The sequence below is a fragment of the Oncorhynchus keta genome, chromosome 10 (genome assembly GCF_023373465.1).
Source record: "Oncorhynchus keta strain PuntledgeMale-10-30-2019 chromosome 10, Oket_V2, whole genome shotgun sequence".
NCBI classification, from domain to species: Eukaryota; Metazoa; Chordata; class Actinopteri; order Salmoniformes; family Salmonidae; genus Oncorhynchus; species Oncorhynchus keta.
The window spans coordinates 58,950,988-58,970,916 of NC_068430.1; the positions used below are offsets into that span (position 1 = coordinate 58,950,988).

The window sequence follows — 19,929 nt, forward strand, 5'->3', positions numbered from 1 at the left end:
AATATGTCGCATTCCTTTTCGCTTCAATGAGGAAATCATCAAGGAGAATGTCTCTCGCCAATTTGATTTGCCCTTAGTATAGAACCTCTGGCGGTAGCTATCTGAAATGCCATAAACATTCATGGTCTCCAGGTGGGGACAAATGAACCAAGATATCTCTATATGCAGACGATGTCACCCTGTACATAACAGATGCTGAGACAACTATTCCAAATATATTCAAATTAATAGGTTAATATGGTGCTACATCAGCCTATAACATTAATGCTGGTAAAACTATTGCTATGGTGACATTTGGTGATGCACCCTCAAGTATCAAAGACAACTACGAATTTAAGTGGACTGATACAAGCATGCGTTACTTGGGCTTTAATATTTCGTCAAGACTATGGGAAACTATATGCTTTGAACTACCCCCCCTGTGATTAGTAAAATCACTGAAGATCTAGACCATTGGATGCCTCTCCCTATATGTCTAGCAGGTCAGGTTGCTTCAGTGAAAATGAATGTCTTACCAAGACTGGTTTATCAGTTTTCAATGCATCCTGTTAAAATCCCTGCTAAAACCTTTACTTGACTAAATGCAGCAATAGGCACATTTTTAATGGAAAATAAGGAGGCTAGTATTAAAAAAACTACAGCTATTCAAAAAACTGGGTGGGCTTGGCCTTCCTAACATTAAATCATTACTGGGCAGCACAACTTAATCACATAGCATCATGGATTCAACAACCAAAGGATTTGTCATGGATTGAAATTGAGAGTCAATATTGTGAAATGCCTTTACATTGTCATCTCTTTATAGCAGACCCTATTTCTATTGACAGGATTAAACAAAACGCAATTATTACTCTTACATTGAGGACATGGAGAGTGGTTCAATGCCAATATAAACTGAGTAATGACATTTCTAGACACTCGCCAATATTCCGCAACCCAGCCTTTCTTCATGCTACTATGTCCCAAGGATTTAGGGAATGGGACGAGAGAGAGAGCTTTGTCGAGTCTCAACTATTCAAAGGCTCAATTTTTAGATCAATTCAAGAAATCCAGGTGGAATTCATTATATCCCCCTTCAAGTAAGGCAATTCATTGTTAAAAAAAAAGGATTGTTACAAAAGATGACTGAGCCAATTACGCCTATTGACAAGATGATTGATTACTTCATCAAGGGGAAAACATTGGAACCGTTTCACATTTTTATCACAATATACCTAACATGCAAATATCATCTTTAGATAATCTTAGGAACACGTGGCAGGTTGAATTACAGGTGCAGATATCAGTGGAAAGCTGGGAGAGCCACTACATGTAAACGAACAAGGGAGTTTCAATTCCAAGTAGTACATTGTTATTTTTTTGAGACCTGAAAAACTTCATAACATGAAAAAAGGAATATCTGCTAAGTGTTGGAGGCAGTGTGGACAAATAGGTACTTTCTCACATATATTTAGGCAATGTCCAAAAATCCAGTATTTTTATTCTGAAATTCTCCATGTTATTCAGGACATCATAGGTATTATTATTCAACCAGACCCATGTCATCTCCTGGATATACTCCAATCCTCTCCACTTAAATGTATAGTAAATGTATAGATTATCTTTTAGCAGCAGCAAGGAAATGTGTAACAAAATGCTGGAAAAATGAACATCCACTCTCAACAGATATATGGTTAGGTTGATGCGGAGAACTTGCTGACATGGAGAGAATTACATCAATCTTGCAACATAGACGGCACAGGTATGAAGGTGTCTGGTCAGAGCTCCTGACATATTGTACAGGTCTTATTCTGTCATTTCTGGGCTTTTTGTTTGTTTCTGTTTTTGTGTGGCTTAATCCAACTTGTATACTTATTCAGACTTGAAATAGTCGCTCTATACAGCCAAAATGTACCCTTTAGATGGGAATGTAATTACGCTCTTTCGTAAAGACAGCAAAGGTAAGTTATGTATGTCTGGTACATGTTCTTTATGTGCTCTTGAATAAAAATGTATGTAAAGTCAAAAATATAAAAAAAACAATAGAATATTCAACAAATATGTAAGCGGGTGCACGAGCATCAGGTGTGTGTCTTGAACGTTGGGATTGAATGATTGTAGAAACCTTCCCATTACGGAGGATATCCAAGTCCTGTATATGAACTGAAGAACATGCGTATGTGGAGCATGTCAACTCCTTATATCTAATAAAATGTCAGATACCTGGAAATATATAGATAAAGATATCCCCTGATGTGGACCCTTTTTGTCCAGTGACGTGAGTAAGACCCTGAAACAGGTTAACATACAAGACAGACAGATTACCAGGACACATACTCAGAGTGCTGACCAGCCGGCAAGTGTCTTTCCTGACATTTTCAACCTCTCCCTAACCCAGTCTGTAATACCAACATGTTTCAAGCAGACCACCATAATCCCTGTGCCCAAGAACGCCAAGGTAACTCGTCTAAAAGAGTGTGTAGTCCTCACATCTGTAGCCATGAAACACTTTGAAAGGCTGGTCATGGCTCACATCATCCCAGACACCCTGGACCCACTCCAATTTGCATATCGTCCCAACAGATTCACAGATTACTCAATCTCTATTGCGCTCCACACTGCCCTTTCCCACGTGGAGAAGAGGAACACCTACGTGAAAATTGCTGTTCGTTGACTACAGCTCAGCATTCAACACCATAGTGCCCTCCAAGCCCGCCACTAAGCTAAGGAACATGCGACTGAACACCACCCACTGAAACTGGATCCTGGACTTCCTGACGGGCCGCCCCCATGTGGTGAGGGTAGGCAACAACACATCCACCACACTGACCCTCAACACGGGGGCCTTTCAGGGGTGCATGCTTAGTCTCCTCTTGTACTCCCTGTTCACCCACGGCTGCGTGACCATGCACAACTCCAACACCATCATCAAGTTTGCCGATGACACGGTGGTGGTAGGCCTGATCACTGACGACGATGAGACAGCCTATAGGGAGGTGGTCGGAGACCTGGCAGTGTGGTGCTAGGACCACAACCCCCCCCCCCCAACGTCAGCAAGACAAAGTAGCTGATCGTGGACGACAGGAAACAGAGGGCCAAGCACTCCTGCATTCACATCGACGGGGCTGTAGTGGAGTGGGTTATGGGTTCCTCAGTGTCTACATCACTAAGGACCTATCATGGTCCAAACATACCAACACAGTCGTGAAGAGGGCACGGCAATGCCTCTTCCATCTCAAAAGGCTGAAAAGATATGCCATGGGCCCTCGGATCCTCAAAATGTTCTACAGCTGCACCATTGAGAGCATCTTGATAGGCTCCCTGTCATCCAAGACCTCTATACTAGGCGGAGTCAGAAGAACAACTTAATTGTCACAGACTCATTTACATTACATTACATTTAAGTCATTTAGCAGACGCTCTTATCCAGAGCGACTTACAAATTGGTGCATACACCTTATGACAACCAGTGGAACAGCCACTTGCATCTAAATCTTGTTGGGGGAGAAGGGGGGTGAGAAGGATTACTTACCCTTACTTACCCTATCCTAGGTATTCCTTGAAGAGGTGGGGTTTCAGGTGTCTCCGGAAGGTGGTGATTGACTCCGCTGTCCTGGCGTCGTGAGGGAGTTTGTTCCACCATTGGGGGCCAGAGCAGCGAACAGTTTTGACTGGGCTGAGCGGGAACTGTACTTCCTCAGTGGTAGGGAGGCGAGCAGGCCAGAGGTGGATGAACGCAGTGCCCTTGTTTGGGTGTAGGGCCTGATCAGAGCCTGGAGGTACTGAGGTGCCGTTCCCCTCACAGCTCCGTAGGCGAGCACCATGGTCTTGTAGCGGATGCGGCTTCAACTGGAAGCCAGTGGAGAGAGCGGAGGAGCGGGGTGACGTGAGAGAACTTGGGAAGGTTGAACACCAGACGGGCTGCGGCGTTCTGGATGAGTTGTAGGGGTTTAATGGCACAGGCAGGGAGCCCAGCCAACAGCGAGTTGCAGTAATCAAGACGGGGAGATGACAAGTGCCTGGATTAGGACCTGCGCCGCTTCCTGTGTGAGGCAGGGTCGTACTCTGCGGATGTTGTAGAGCATGAACCTACAGGAACGGGACACCGCCTTGATGTTAGTTGAGAACGTCAGGGTGTTGTCCAGGATCACGCCAAGGTTCTTAGCGCTCTGGGAGGAGGACACAATGGAGTTGTCAACCGTGATGGCGAGATCATGGAACGGGCAGTCCTTCCCGGGAGGAAGAGGAGCTCCGTCTTGCTGAGGTTCAGCTTGAGGTGGTGATCCGTCATCCACACTGATATGTCTGCCAGACATGCAGAGATGCGATTCGCCACCTGGTCATCAGAAGGGGGAAAGGAGAAGATTAATTGTGTGTCGTCTGCATAGCAATGATAGGAGAGACCATGTGAGGTTATGACAGAGCCAAGTGACTTGGTGTATAGCGAGAATAAGAGAGGGCCTAGAACAGAGCCCTGGGGACACCAGTGGTGAGAGCGCGTGGTGAGGAGACAGATTCTCGCCACGCCACCTGGTAGGAGCGACCTGTCAGGTAGGACGCAATCCAAGCGTGGGCCGCGCCGGGAGATGCCCAACTCGGAGAGGGTGGAGAGGAGGATCTGATGGTTCACAGTATCGAAGGCAGCCGATAGGTCTAGAAGGATGAGAGCAGAGGAGAGAGAGTTAGCTTTAGCAGTGCGGAGCGCCTCCGTGATACAGAGAAGAGCAGTCTCAGTTGAATGACTAGTCTTGAAACCTGACTGATTTGGATCAAGAAGGTCATTCTGAGAGAGATAGCGGTAGAGCTGGCCAAGGACGGCACGCTCAAGAGTTTTGGAGAGAAAAGAGAGAAGGGATACTGGTCTGTAGTTGTTGACATCGGAGGGATCGAGTGTAGGTTTTTTCAGAAGGGGTGCAACTCTCGCTCTCTTGAAGACGGGAGGGGACGTAGCCAGCGGTCAGGGATGAGTTGATGAGCGAGGTGAGGTAAGGGAGAAGGTCTCCGGAAATGGTCTGGAGAAGAGAGGAGGGGATAGGGTCAAGCGGGCAGGTTGTTGGGCGGCCGGCCGTCACAAGACGCGAGATTTCATCTGGAGAGAGAGGGGAGAAAGAGGTCAGAGCATAGGGTAGGGCAGTGTGAGCAGAACCAGCGGTGTCGTTTGACTTAGCAAACGAGGATCGGATGTCATCGACCTTCTTTTCAAAATGGTTGACGAAGTCATCTGCAGAGAGGGAGGAGGGAGGGGGGAGGATTCAGGAGGGAGGAGAAGGTGGCAAAGAGCTTCCTAGGGTTAGAGGCAGATGCTTGGAATTTAGAATGGTAGAAAGTGGCTTTAGCAGCAGAGACAGAGGAGGAAAATGTAGAGAGGAGGGAGTGAAAGGATGCCAGGTCCGCAGGGAGGCGGAGTTTTCCTCCATTTCCGCTCGGCTGCCCGGAGCCCTGTTCTGTGAGCTCGCAATGAGTCGTCGAGCCACGGAGCGGGAGGGGAGGACCGAGCCGGCCTGGAGGATAGGGGACATAGGGAGTCAAAGGATGCAGTAAGGGAGGAGAGGAGGGTTGAGGAGGCAGAATTAGGAGATAGGTTGGAGAAAGTTTGAGCAGAGGGAAGAGAAGATAGGATGGAAGAGGAGAGAGTAGCGGGGGAGAGAGAGCGAAGGTTGGGACGGCGCGATACCATCCAGTAGGGGCAGTGTGGGAAGTGTTGGATGAGAGCGAGAGGGAAAAGGATACAAGGTAGTGGTCGGAGACTTGGAGGGAGTTGCAATGAGGTCAGTGGAAGAACAGCATCTAGTAAAGATGAGGTCAAGCGTATTGCCTGCCTTGTGAGTAGGGGGAAGGTGAGAGGGTGAGGTCAAAAGAGGAGAGGAGTGGAAAGAAGGAGGCAGAGAGGAATGAGTCAAAGGTAGACGTGGGGAGGTTAAAGTCGCCCAGAACTGTGAGAGGTGAGCCGTCCTCAGGAAAGGAGCTTATCAAGGCATCAAGCTCATTGATGAACTCTCCGAGGAACCTGGAGGGCGATAAATGATAAGGATGTTAAGCTTGAAAGGGCTGGTAACTGTGACAGCATGGAATTCAAAGGAGGCAATAGACAGATGGGTAAGGGGAGAAAGAGAGAAAGACCACTTGGGAGAGATGAGGATCCCGGTGCCACCACCCCGCTGACCAGAAGCTCTAGGGGTGTGCGAGAACACGTGGGCGGACGAGGAGAGAGCAGTAGGAGTAGCAGTGTTATCTGTGGTGATCCATGTTTCCGTCAGTGCCAAGAAGTCAAGGGACTGGAGGGAGGCATAGGCTGAGATGAACTCTGCCTTGTTGGCCGCAGATTGGCAGTTCCAGAGGCTACCAGAGACCTGGAACTCCACGTGGGTCGTACGCGCTGGGACCACCAGGTTAGGGTGGTCGCGGCCACGCGGTGTGGAGCGTTTGTATGGTCTGTGCAGAGAGGAGAGAACAGGGATAGACAGACACATAGTTGACAGGCTACAGAAAAGGCTACGCTAATGCAAGGAAATTGGAATGACAAGCGGACTACACGTCTCGAATGTTCAGAAAGTTAAGCTTACGTAGCAAGAATCTTATTGACTAAAATGATTAAAATGATACAGTACTGCTAAAGTAGGCTAGCTGGCAGTAGCTGCGTTGTTGACACTACACTAATCAAGTCGTTCCGTTGAGTGTAATAATTTCTACAGTGCTGCTATTCGGGGCTAGCTGGCTAGCTAGCAGTGTTGTTTACGTTACGTTGAGTTAAAAGAACGACAATAGCTGGCTAGCTAACCTAGGAAATCGGTCTAGACTACACAATTATCTTTGAAACAAAGACGGCTATGTAGCTAGCTACGATCAAACAAATTAAACCGTTGTACTGTAATGAAATGAAAATGTGATACTCCCTGACCGGTGATTGAATTCGAAACAAAATGTGATACTACCTGTGAATGCGACCGGGTTGTTGAGTTCTATTCAGTAGACGTTGGCTAGCTGTTAGCTGTTGGCTAGCTAGCAGAGTCTCCTACGTTAAGGACGACAAATAGCTGGCTAGCGAACCTCAGTGAATTAAGATAATCACTCCAAGGCTACACACTAAACTACACAATTATCTTGGAAACAAAGACAGCTATGTAGCTAGCTAACACTGAACTAATCAAGTCGTACAGTTGAGTGAATAGCACTACAGTGATGCTAGTCACCCAAGTCATAGACTGTACTCTCTGCTACCGCAGGGCAAGCGGTACCGGAGCACCAAGTCTGGGACCGAAAGGCTCCTGAACAGCTTCTATCCCCGATCCATAAGACTGCTGAACAGTTAATCAAATGGCTACCCAGAGTATTTTCATAGACCCCCTTTTTTCTTCGCACTGATTCATACACTGGCTGTGAACCCCAGGAAGAGTAGCTGCTGCCTTCGCAACAGCTAATGGGGATCCTAATAAAATACCAACATACAGACTATGCACACTTACTGGACTCATGGACACATACTACACTAACATTCCAACACACACACATGCATATTGATGCCACACACACACTTTCACATACGCTACTGTTACGCGGTTTATTATCGATCCCGATTGCCTAGTCACTTTTACACCGACCTACATGTACATATTACCTCAATTACGTCAACTACCTCGTACCCCTGAACATTGACTCGGTAACAGTACTTATTTTATATAACCTTGTACTTGTTATTTTATTACTATTATTATAATTATTATTTTTTTCGCAAAAAGTTCTTACTTTTTAACTCCGCAATGTTGGGAAAGGGCTTGTAAGTAAGCATTCGGCCCATGTGACAAATAACGTTTGATTTCATTTGATGGGGAGCCAGCTAAGCATGGGCGGAGACTGAGTGGGTTAAGTCATTGGCAAGCATTCAGTAAGCCACAAAGCTCCAAAGTCAGGGGTTTAGGAAAAGACCTGACTGGAGGTCATGGGGGCCTGAGGATCACTAATGACAAATACCCATCATCACCCCATCCATCCATAGCCACATTTTGTAATTGGGTGCAAAGGTGTGGAGTGCAGTCGCTCATGCAGGAAGGACAAAAAGATAATCAAGGACCACAACCACCCAAACCACTGCCTGATCACCCCGCTACCATCCAGAAGGCGAGTTCAGTACAGGTGCATCAAAGCTGGGACCGAGAGACTGAAAAACAGCTTCTATCTCAAGGCCATCAGACAGCCATCACTAACACAGAGAGAATGTATCACTAGTCACTTTAATAATGTTTATATGTAATAATTCTTATTCAATTCCTTTATTTAGACTTGTGTATTAGGTAGTTGTTGAGGAATTGTTAGATTACATGTTAGATATTGCTGCACCTGTCGGAACTAGAAACACAAGCATTTCTCTTAATTCGCAATAAATATGCTAACCATGTGTATGCGACCAATAAAATTTGATTTGACAATAGAGTCCATTTTAGCCTCTCTTGCTGCCTCCTTTGTTCTACCTCAACATCATAGTTGGTGCTAGCCACATAGAAATAGAATTAGTTGTTCTCTAAATTCTATTTCTATGGCTGGCCCACCCTGCACAAGACACTATCTCTTACCAGCGCACGTTTTGAGGGTCAGGAGCATAGCTCACACTCCAGTTGTAGATGTGGAGACTTTCACTGAACTGGGATGACTTGGGCTCTTGGCGACATGTGCAGCCATGGCATTGGCAGGCATTGAAGTCCTTTAGGATTCTATGAAAAGTGGTAAATGGCAGGGAAATTCAGCAGGCTAAAAAAGCTTTTATTACATATGGCATTTGGTGATGGCACTGATCTACTGAGGTGTTTTGAAAGACCATCCTGGTCAGATATAACAGAGCATGCATGCACAAACAAATACATACACCACAAAAACATCAACTTATGTCAAGATCGACTCACATTGCAGTCATTGCCTCATTCTGGAAAGTGACGAACGCCATGCCAAGAGGTTTAGTGTTGACCTTCTCTTTCTCCTTTCTGTACTCCTCCTTCAATTTGGCCTCCCGCTTAGTATAGAAGCTCACCGCCTCTTCCTGAAATACAATGACAGATTATACTTTACATAACATAGCACAGAAGTCTAATTTGCAAATGCCTAAAGGCACAGCCTAATGAATTTGATGGTTTTCTGGGTGTCTAACCTGCTCACAGCCTTTGATGACACAGCAGCAGAGGTGGCCACAGGGTTTGGGGTTGACCATGGTGGGCATGTGCTCTTTGGCCATGAGATCAGTGAAGAACTTTAAACTGCGCTCTGTCTTCTTCCTGTGAGGCGACACACACACACAAATCATATTGAAAGCTCTACACATGGTGCACAAAACGCTCAATCCTGCACAAATGCATGGTGACATACGTATGTCCACACAATCCCATCAGAGCAGTACATAAACAGGCATATACAGTTGAAGTCAGAAGTTTACATACACCTTAGTCAAATACATTTAAACTCAGTTTTCACAATTCATGACATTTAATCCTAGTAAAAAATTCCCCGTCTTAGGTCAGTTAGGATCACCACTTTATTTTAAGAATGTGAAATGTCAGAACAATAGTAGAGAAAATGATTTATTTCAGCTTGTATTTCTTTCATCACATTCCCAGTGGGTCAGAAGTTTACATGCACTCAATTAGTATTTGGTAGCATTGCCTTTAAATTGTTTAACTTGGGTCAAATGTTTCAGGTACAGTTCCACAAGCTTCCCACAATAAGTTTGGTGAATTGCGGCCCATTCCTCCTGACAGAGCTGGTGTAACTGAGTCATGTTTGTAGGCCTCCTTGCTCTCACACGCTTTTCCAGTTCTGCCCACATATTTTCTATAGGAATGAGGTCAGGGATTTGTGATGGCCACTCCAATACCTTGACTTTGTTGTCCTTAGGCCATTTTGCCACAACTTTAGAAGTATGTTTGGGGTCATTGTCCATTTGGAAGACCCATTTGCGATGAAGCTTTAACTTCCTGACTGATGTCTTGAGATGCTGCTTCAATATATCCACATAATTTTCCTCCCACGTGATAACAAACTATTTTGTGATGCAGCAAAGCACCCCCACAAAATGATGCTGCCACCCCCGTGCTTCACGGTTGGGATGGTGTTCTTTGGCTTGCAAGCCTCCCCCTTTTCCCTCCAAACACGAGGATGGTCATTATGGCCAAAAGGTTATATTTTTGTTTCATCAGACCAAATCAAAATCAAATGTATTTATATAGCCCTTCGTACATCAGCTGATATCTCAAAGTGCTGTACAGAAACCCAGCCTAAAACCCCAAACAGCAAGCAATGCAGGTGTAGAAGCACAGTGGCTAGGAAAAACTCCCTAGAAAGGCCAAAACCTAGGAAGGAACCTAGAGAGGAACCAGGCTATGTGGGGTGGCCAGTCCTCTTCTGGCTGTGCCGGAGGACATATCTCCAAAAAGTATGATCTTTGTCCCCATGTGCAGTTGCAAACCATAGTCTGGATTTTTTATGGCTGTTTTAAAGCAGTGGCTTCTTCCTTACTGAACGGCCTTTCAGGTTATGTCGATATAGGACTCTATAGGATTATTGTGGATAAAGATGCTTTTGTACCCGTTTCTTCCAGCATCTTCACAAGGTCCTTTGCTGTTGTTCTGGGATTGATTTGCACTTTTTGCACCAAAGTACGTTCATCTCTAGGAGACAGAACACGTCTCCTTCCTGAGCGGTATGATGGCTGCGTGGTCCCATGGTGTTTATACTTGCATACTATTGTTCGTACAGATGAACGTGGTACCTTCAGGCGTTTGGAAATTGCTCCCATGGATGAACCAGACCAGAATTTATTTTCTGAGGTCATGTCTGATTTCTTTTGATTTCCCCATGATGTCAAGCAAAGAGGCATAGAGTTTGAAGGTAGGCCTTGAAATACATCCACACGTACACCTCCAATTGACTCAAATGTCAATTAGCCTATCAGAAGCTTCTAAAGCCATGACATCATTTTCGGGAATTTTCCAAGCCGTTTAAAGGCACAGTCAATGTAAACTTCTGACCAACTGGAATTGTGATACAGTGAATTATAAGTGAAATAATCTCTAAACAATTGTTGGAAAAAGTACTTGTGGAAAAATTACATGCACAAAGTACATGTCCTAACCAATTTGCCAAAACTATAGTTTGTTAACAAGAAATTTGTGGAGTGGTTGAAAAAGAGTTTTAATGACTCCAACCTAAGTGTATGTAAACTTCCGACGTCAACTGTACACGCCCACACATACAGTACCAGTCAAAAGTTCACACCTACTCATTCAAGGGTTTTCTTTATTTGTACTAATTTCAACATTGTCGAATAATAGTGAAGACATCAAAACTATAAAATAGCACATATGGAATCATGTAGTAACCAAAAAAACAGCCACCCTTTGCATTCTCTCCACCAGGTTCACCTGGAATGCTTTTCCAACAGTCCCGAAGGAGTTCCCACATAAGCTGAGCACTTGTTGACTGCTTTTCCTTCACTCTACGGTCCAACTCATACCAAACCATCTTGATTGGGTTGAGGTCGGGTGATTGTGGAGGCCAGGTCATCTGGTGCAGCACTCCATCACTCTCCTTGGTCAAATAGCCCTTACACAGCCTGGAGGTATGTTTTGGGCCATTGTCCTGTTGAAGAACAAATGATAGTCCCACTAAGCCCAAACAAGAAGGGCTGGCGTATCACTGCAGAATGCTGTGGTAGCCATCATGCTAGTTAGTTGTACCTTGAATTCAAATTAAATCAGAGTGTCACCAGCAAAGCAGCCCCACACCATCACACCTCCTCCATACTTCATGGTAGGAACCACACAAGTGGAGATCATCCATTTACCTACTCTGTGTCTCACAAAGACACGGCGTTTGGAACCAAAAATCTCAAATTTGGACTCATCAGACCAAAGGACAAGTTTCCACCTGTCAGATGTCCATTACTCGTGTTTCTTGGCCCAAGCAAGTCTCTTCTTATTGGTGTCCTTCAGTAGTGGTTTCTTTGCAGCAATTCGACCATGAAGGTCTGATTCACGCAGTCTCCTCTTAACAGTTGATGTTGAGATGTCTCTGTTACTTGAACTCTGTGAAAAAATTTTGGGTCTGCAATCTGAGGTGCAGTTAACTCTGGGTCCTCCTTTCCTGTGGCGGTCATCATAGACAGTTTCATCATAGCACTTGATTGCTTTTACGACTGCACTTTAAGAAACTTGAACAGTTCTTGACATTTTCCAGATTGACTGACCATGTCTTAAAGTAATGATAGACTGTCGTTTCTCTCTGCTTATTTGAGCTGTTCTTCCCATAATATAGACTTGGTATTTTACCAAATAGGGCTATCTTCTGTATTCCCCCCTTACCTTGTCACAACACAACTGATTAGCTCACACGCATTAAGAAGGACAGATATTCCACAAATTAACTTTTAACAAGGCACACCTGTTAATTGAAATGTATTCCAGGTGACTACCTCATGAAGCTGGTTGAGAGAATGCCAATACTGTGCAACGGGTGGCTGATTTGAAGAATTAGTTTAACACTTTTTTGGTTACTACATGATTCCATGTGTGTTATTTCATAGTTTTGGTGTCTCCACTATTATTCTACAATGTAGAACATAGTACAAATAAAGAAAACCCTGAATGAGTAGGTCTGTCCAAACTTTTGACATGTACTGTACAACACACAAAGTAAGACTCAAGTCTTCGGGTAAGTGGATTCCGACCCATAACTTTGGCAATCAATTCCAGTAGCATGGAAGATTTCTCCAGCCACTGGAGATCAATAGTGTTTAGCACCAGTGGGCGAGTAGGAGGAGATCAAGATGGCCACTGCTGGGTCATCAAGGGCTACTTCTGTCATCAGAACTCACAGACCTAAAAAAACAAGGGCCCTCTCCTGCGATATCGTATAGGTCACACAGATAACATGTCTTAGTCACAGTTATGGACACTGTTGCAAACTTTAAACAAAAGCGGTGCGTCTACAGGGTTGGGTAGGTTATTTTATCAATGTAATCATTTACAGTTACTAGTTACCTAACCAAAAATATAAACCAGTAAAGTAGCTTTTGGATTACCCAAACTCCGTAAAGTAATCTAAGTTTAGGCATTAACTCAGAATGGTTAAGGTAATGGTTCAGTTTTGGAATATACTTAAAACAAAAATATAAAAAACAACTTTCTATCGATGGATTCGAACATGCAACCTCTGGAACCAGAGACAGAAGCCCATCCACAACACCCTAGCAAAACCAAAGCCTACTTGATGGTAACAGCACTCACTGTTGCCCCTATCTGCTGGTTTCCATGTTATCTCCCAACGTCCTCAGACATGGATAGATGTTGAATACTGACTTGTAGTTCACCTGTGATACCTTTTCAAGATATAGGATTTTCAAGAAGCAAAGCGAAACTTTCCACTTTTGGGTGTCAGGGAAAATGTATGAAGTAAAAAGTAATTTAAAGTATTTTTACTTAAGTACTTTACACCACACCAACCATGCGTCTCCATATACAATTCAAACACTATTTTATGGACCTTACACTTGCCTTGACCCATTTGTTGAGAGTGAGGAGGTAATGAGTTTAATTAATGTATTATCTCTATGTCTGGTCAACAACAAAAGATATGGGGGGCTTTTCTTCCCTTCAAAAATGGCAGGAATAAATTCCACCTGGAGTTGTTCTACTGTAACTACAGATGTATGATCTTAATTAGACCTGTATTGTCGCAGCAAAAGAATCCTGCAGAAACAGGATTTGTCCATTTAGTCCATCATGTTGCTTGATCGCTGGTCAAAATGAGGCTACATGTAAAGTGGAATACTGATAATATAACCATGGGTTTTAAGTGAAATTATGTAAATCACTCATCTGCATTGCAGCGCAGGAAAATCTCAGCAACAAAAGAGTTTTTCAAATTAAAAGTGAAGTAATATTTAACATAGGCTATATAATAGATACCTCACATGTGACCCGTGATAAAACTACGTAATTAGCCTATTAAAATGTTATTGACTCCATAAAGATGATTTAACAATACTCAACAAATTATAGTTGAGTTACAGACAGGTCTGAGTTGTCTATCAAAGGCAAAAATGTGTAATATTATTGTAAAATAAATGATAAAATCATACAAGGCATAACCTTAAGTTACAAGGCCTTATCCTAGGTATGATCAGACCGGGAACGAGAGAGAAGTCATGGCTTGTGCTATGTCCCATAGCTTTGGGGGAGAGAGAGGTAGAAAGGCTGTGTATATTTCATCAACGCAGGTCAGGAACAAAAGAGAAAGAGAATTAATCTAAGAGTAAAAAAAATAAGTATCTGACTTGTTTGGATTCAAAATCTGAGTTGTTGACCAATAGCATTACTATTGAGTTAACTTCCAATCAGATATCAGACCCGCAGGATATAAAGACACAAGAATGAGGGATGTGGAGAGCAACACAGAAGGCTGAATTCTTAAGACAACACAAAGGAAATCTTTGCATACAGTGTAACGAGTCACTTCAGGGGCTGTCCGACAATCATACATCTGTACAATTTTGTCAAGTGATGCCATTTTATGTAGTGAGGGTTCGATATGTTGGGGGCTGAAATTGTGAGGACGCATTCTAAAGGAAAGTGAGAATGAACATAATTGGTGAACAGCAGGTAAAGGTCTCACCTCTCAGCATTCAGGGACATGAGTTTGGCTACGTTGTAGCAGATTCGAGCATCAAGAACAGTGCAGTTCTCATAGGCTTGTCTGTGTGACAATGGAGAGAAAATAAAACAATTACCATACTATAATGAGAGTTGATAAAGTCAGTGACTTTAAAAATGCAGTGACAATTTTCATATTAAGAAAACCAGACGGCACGATTATCTTGTTTTTTTTATTTACAGATCGCCAGGGGAACACTCCAACACTCAGACATCATTTACAAATGAAGCATTTGTGTTTAGTGAGTCTGCCAGATCAGAGGCATAGGGATGGTCTCTTGATAAGCGTGTGAATTATATAATTTTCCTGTGTTAGGTTCTAAATAACAGGGTAACTATGAAAAGCTCAAACCAAGTTGATTCACCCAATGGGTCAGACAGCTGAACAGACAAAGACATTCACACAAGCACTGGTATTTAACTCTTCCTCCTATGCAGAGTCTCCTCCATATCTGAACAGCCAATACACCTCTGTTGCTAGACAAAACTTGAGTGATCTGTTCTTCCTCACTTCATCTGACCACAGCCCAAATTCCTCACTCCTCCCTCTCATAGCTGTCCTGTTGACTTGTTCCAGACTGTGGCACTTCTCATTTCCATAGGATCCCTGATGTCTAACAATAACATATTGTGACAATGTAAACGTTCTACATTCCTCTTTCTCTCCCAGTGACATGAAAAAGGATGTTTCATGTTTTCAAGTTTAGAAGTCAGAACCATTCAAAATGTAATAAGTACTTTTGGGTATCAGGGAAAATGTATGGAGTAAAAAAAAGTACACTATTTTCTTTAGGAATGTAATGGAGTAAAAGTAGAAAAAAATATAAATAGTAAAGTACATACATTTGAAGTTGGAAGTTTACATACACCTTAGCCAAATACATTTCAACACAATTCCTGACAATTAATCCTAGTAAAAATTCTCATCTTAGGTCAGTTAGGATCACCATTTCATTTTAAGAATGTGAAATGTCAGAATAATAGTAGAGAGAATGATTAATTTCAGCTTTTATTTCTTTCATCACATTCCCAGTGGGTCAGAAGTTTACAAGGGAGAGCATCCCTTCAGAGCTGCTGACAGACTTGTATTTTGAAGATTAAGTTTGTTGTAACCTCTCCGGCTGTGATAATACATCTGTTCATTAACTTTGAGTCCTTAGTGAGGAATTTCCCCAGATATACTGTATGCTTCATCACAATTCAATCTCATATCTACGGGCAGCTCCTTGGACATCATGGCAAGACTTCTGCTCTGACATGCATTGTCAACTGTGGGACCTTATATAGTCAGGTGTGTTTCTATCTAAATTAGGTCCAAACAATTGAATCGGCCACAGGTGGACTCCAATCAGGTTGTAGTAACAGCTCAAGGATGACCAAAGGAAATTGGATGCGCCTGAGCTCAATTTGGAGCATCATAGCAACGGGGTGTGAATACCTACGTTAATGAGATTTCAATACATTTGCAAATCTTTCTAAAAACATGTTCTCACTGTCAATTATGGGGTATTGTGTGTGGATGGGTGAGATTTGTTTTTATTTTAATCCATTTTGAATTAATACCATAACACAATCAAATGTGGAAAAAGTCCAAGGGTGTGAACACTTTCTGAAGGCACATACAGTGGGGTCTGGAATTATTGACCCCCTTGATAAAGATGAGCAATAATGACTGTAGAAAATAAACAATTAAAAAACTGAGCTATATATTATGCTAAAAAAATATGGGAAATGATGTTGGTATTTGTATTTATTAAGGATCCCCATTAGCTACTGCCAAGGCACCAGCTACTCTTCATGAGGTCCAGCAACATTTAGGCAGTTATATACAATGTAAAATATGACATTACATTTCATAACACTTCACTCCATACATTTAGTGTGTTCCCTCAGGCCACTACTCCACTGTCACATATTTACAATACAACATCCATGTGTACATGTTGTAGAGTGTGTGTCTTATGTGTATGTATGTCTGTGCCTGTGTGTGTGTCTCTTTACAGTCCCTGCTGTTCCATAAGGTGTATTTTTATTCTGTTTTTTTAATCATCTGATTCTACTGCTTGCATCAGTTACCTGATGTGGAATAGTTCCATGTAGTTATGGCGCTATGTAGTTCTGTGCACCTCCCATAGTCTGTTCTTGACTTTGGGATTGTGAAGAGACCTTTGGTGGCATGTCTTGTGGGGTATGCATGGGTGTCTGAGCTGTGGGCTAGTATTTTAAATAGACAGCTCGGTACCTTCAGCTTGTTAACACCTCTTACAAAAATAGGTAGTGATGAAGTCAATCTCTCTTCAACTTTGAGCCATGAGATACTTACATGTACACTACCATTCAAAAGTCACTTAAAAATGTCCTTGTTTTTGAAAGAAAAGTCAATTAAAATAACATCAAATAGATCAGGAAAAACAGGGTAGACATCGTTCATTTTGTGACTATCGTAGCTGGAAACAGCAGATTTCTTATGGAATATCTACATAGGCGTAGAGGCCCATTATCAGCAACCATCACTCCTGTGTTCCAATGGCACGTTGTGTTAGCTAATCAAATTTTATCATTTTAAAAGGCTAATTGTTCAATAGAAACCCCTTTTGCAATTATGTTAGCACAGCTGAAAACTGTTGTCCTGATTAAAGAAGGAATAAAAATGGCCTTTATAGATTAGTTGAGTATCTGGAGCATCAGCATTTGCAGGTTCGATTACAAGCTCAAAATGGCCAGAAACAAATAACTTTCTTCTGAAACTCGTCAGTCTATTCTTGTTCTGAGAAATAAAGGCTATTCCTTGCGAAAAATTGCCAAGAAACTGAAGATCTCGTACAACGCTGTGTACTACTCCCTTCACAAAACAGCGCAAACGGGCACTAACCAGAATAGAAAGAGGAGTGGGAGGCCCCGGTGCACAACTGAGCAAGAGGACAAGTACATTTGTCTAGTTTGAAAAACAGACGCCTCACAAGTCAACTGGCAGCTTCATTAAAATAGTACCCGCAAAACACAAATCTCAACGTCAACAGAGAAGAGGCGACTCCGGGATGCTGACCTTCTAGACAGAGTTCCTCTGTCCAGTGTCTGTTCTTTTGCCCATTTTAATATTTTATTTTTATTGGCCAGTCTGAGATAAGGCTTCGTTGCAACTCTGCCTAGAAGGCCAGCATCCCGGAGTCGCCTCTTCACTGTTGATGTTGAGACTGGTGTTTAGTTTTTTTGTGTTTGCATTTAGTTTTTTTCTGTGTTTGAATGTATTTTTTTTGTGTTTAAGATTATTTTATGCCAAATATAAATGAAACGGTAAATAATGTACTGTGTCATTTTGGAGTCACTTTCATTGTAAATAAGAATATATTTTTCTAAACACTTCTACAATAATGTGGAAGCTAACATGTTTACAGTTAATCCTGAATGAATCGTGAATAATGAGTGAGAAAGTTTGCGGTTCAAAGATCATACCCCAAAGACATGCTAACCTTCCCATTTAATGGTAATGTTTAGAAACATATGCTTAGAAACATCTATTCTTATTTACAATAAAAGTGACGACAAAATGACAACACATCACTTACCATTCATTTATATTGGGCACAACACAATCTGAAATGCAGCCAAAAAGTTGGTAGGGTCACAAGCTTGATGTAGTGCACCGCATGCTAGGAATATGGGACCACATACTAAACTTTTGACTAGCTTATTTATAAAAGAGTCTTTATGGGTGTATATCATATTGACCCCTTTTTTCAGAAAAAATATAGCTTATTAATGCAATTGTTCAGAGAAAGATTTTGTTTAAGTATAAAATAAGTTGTTTGCATACAGTATTTGAATGATTTATTTTACAGTCGTTATTGCTCATGTTTATCAATGATGTACATTCTACTGTGGGGTCAGCATTGATTGACCACACATGCAGGTGCAAGCCAATGCCTTGCTGATTGATGTCTGACCATAAATGAAACCAGAGAAATGCTTACTGAAAGTGTTGTTTTATGTGGACCTCTTCGGCATATTTGGAGATCCCATTGATAAATAAAGTACGTTTCACCTGGAAAAGAGCATATGCTTTGATTTATGACTGCTGAAAATAACACATCTGTTAACAGAATGTTGCCATGTACTGTACTTCATAACTATTACATTCCAAATGTTTCTATAGTAGCCCATGATTAAGTGGACATTGCATTCATCTGAATTTGACTATGGATAAATAAATAAATAAAATAAACGTTACCAGGTCGTCCTCCTTGTAATGCATCTTGGACGTGTGTCGTCTCATGCTGTACACAGTCAGAAGCAGGTATATGAATGCAAACGAAGTGTGGAGCCACAAGAGGTTAGTCCTGAGAAAACGCAGAAGAGATTTGATAAACATGTTGTTTAAAAAATTTCTAAAATCATTATAACCAGTATACAGTCATCTGATCATGATGTACTAAAATAATGAATAATAAAGTCGTTGCAACCAGTTTTGCCTCCTGGGATTTTCCGTAACTACCCATCATTATTTCTTTTCAAATAATGCCATTGGTTTAATATCCAACAAAATAACAAAAGTGTGTTGTAAAAAATGTACTTACCCAGACTTCAGGTTTGCTATAGTGGTCCGCCCAAAGCTGTATGCATTATTTTCTGGTAACAAAAAGAGAACAATGTATATAGACATTTTCTTGTGACATTTCCTTTAAGTATTTATATTATCTGTATTTCGTTAGTAAACTGTTAGTAAACTTAAATAAACTTTCTTGTAGAAATTTAACTATGATAGTCAACTAAAATAAAGTAGTCTGCCTCAGAATATATAACCTAAGAGCCGAATATTTTGTTCCAAAATCATGAGCATTAACATAGAGTTAGTCCCTCCTTTGCTGCTATAACAGCCTACACTCTTCTGGAAAGGCGTTGCATTAGATGTTGGAACATTGTGTCGGGGACTTGCTTCCATTCAGCCACTGATGTTGGGCGATTAGGCCTGGCTCGCAGTCGGCGTTCCAATTTATCCCAAAGGTGTGTGATGGGGTTGAGGTCAGGGCTCTGCAGGCCAGTCAAGTTATTCCACACCGATCTCGACAAACCCTTTCTGTATGGACCTCGCTTTGTGCACGGGGGCATTATCATGCTGAAACAGGAAAGGGCCTTCCCCAAACTTTTGCCACAAAGTTGGAATGTCATTGTATGCTGTAGCATTAATATCTCCCTTCACTGGAACTAAGGGGCCTAGCCCGAACCATGAAAAAACACCCCAGACCATTATTCCTCCTCCACC

The 19,929-nt window shown here is 42.3% G+C and overlaps 1 protein-coding gene across 5 annotated transcripts in view; it reads right to left on the reverse strand.

The window, feature by feature from the left end:
- The window catches only part of LOC118389061 (CSC1-like protein 2), a 91,016-nt gene that overhangs the window by 27,953 nt on the left and 43,134 nt on the right, over positions 1-19,929 (reverse strand). For 4 of the 5 annotated variants that reach the window (XM_035778782.2, XM_035778780.2, XM_052527364.1 and 1 more), the window contains 7 exons: positions 19,244-19,295; positions 18,898-19,006; positions 18,641-18,711; positions 14,632-14,712; positions 9,116-9,239; positions 8,874-9,007; positions 8,547-8,684 (listed from right to left, as the gene is read on the reverse strand). In XM_035778782.2, coding sequence (XP_035634675.1) covers positions 8,547-8,684; positions 8,874-9,007; positions 9,116-9,239; positions 14,632-14,712; positions 18,641-18,711; positions 18,898-19,006; positions 19,244-19,295 — 709 coding nt within the window. The remainder of the gene's footprint in view (positions 1-8,546; positions 8,685-8,873; positions 9,008-9,115; positions 9,240-14,631; positions 14,713-18,640; positions 18,712-18,897; positions 19,007-19,243; positions 19,296-19,929) is intronic. The other variant, XM_035778783.2, reaches the window with a different exon arrangement.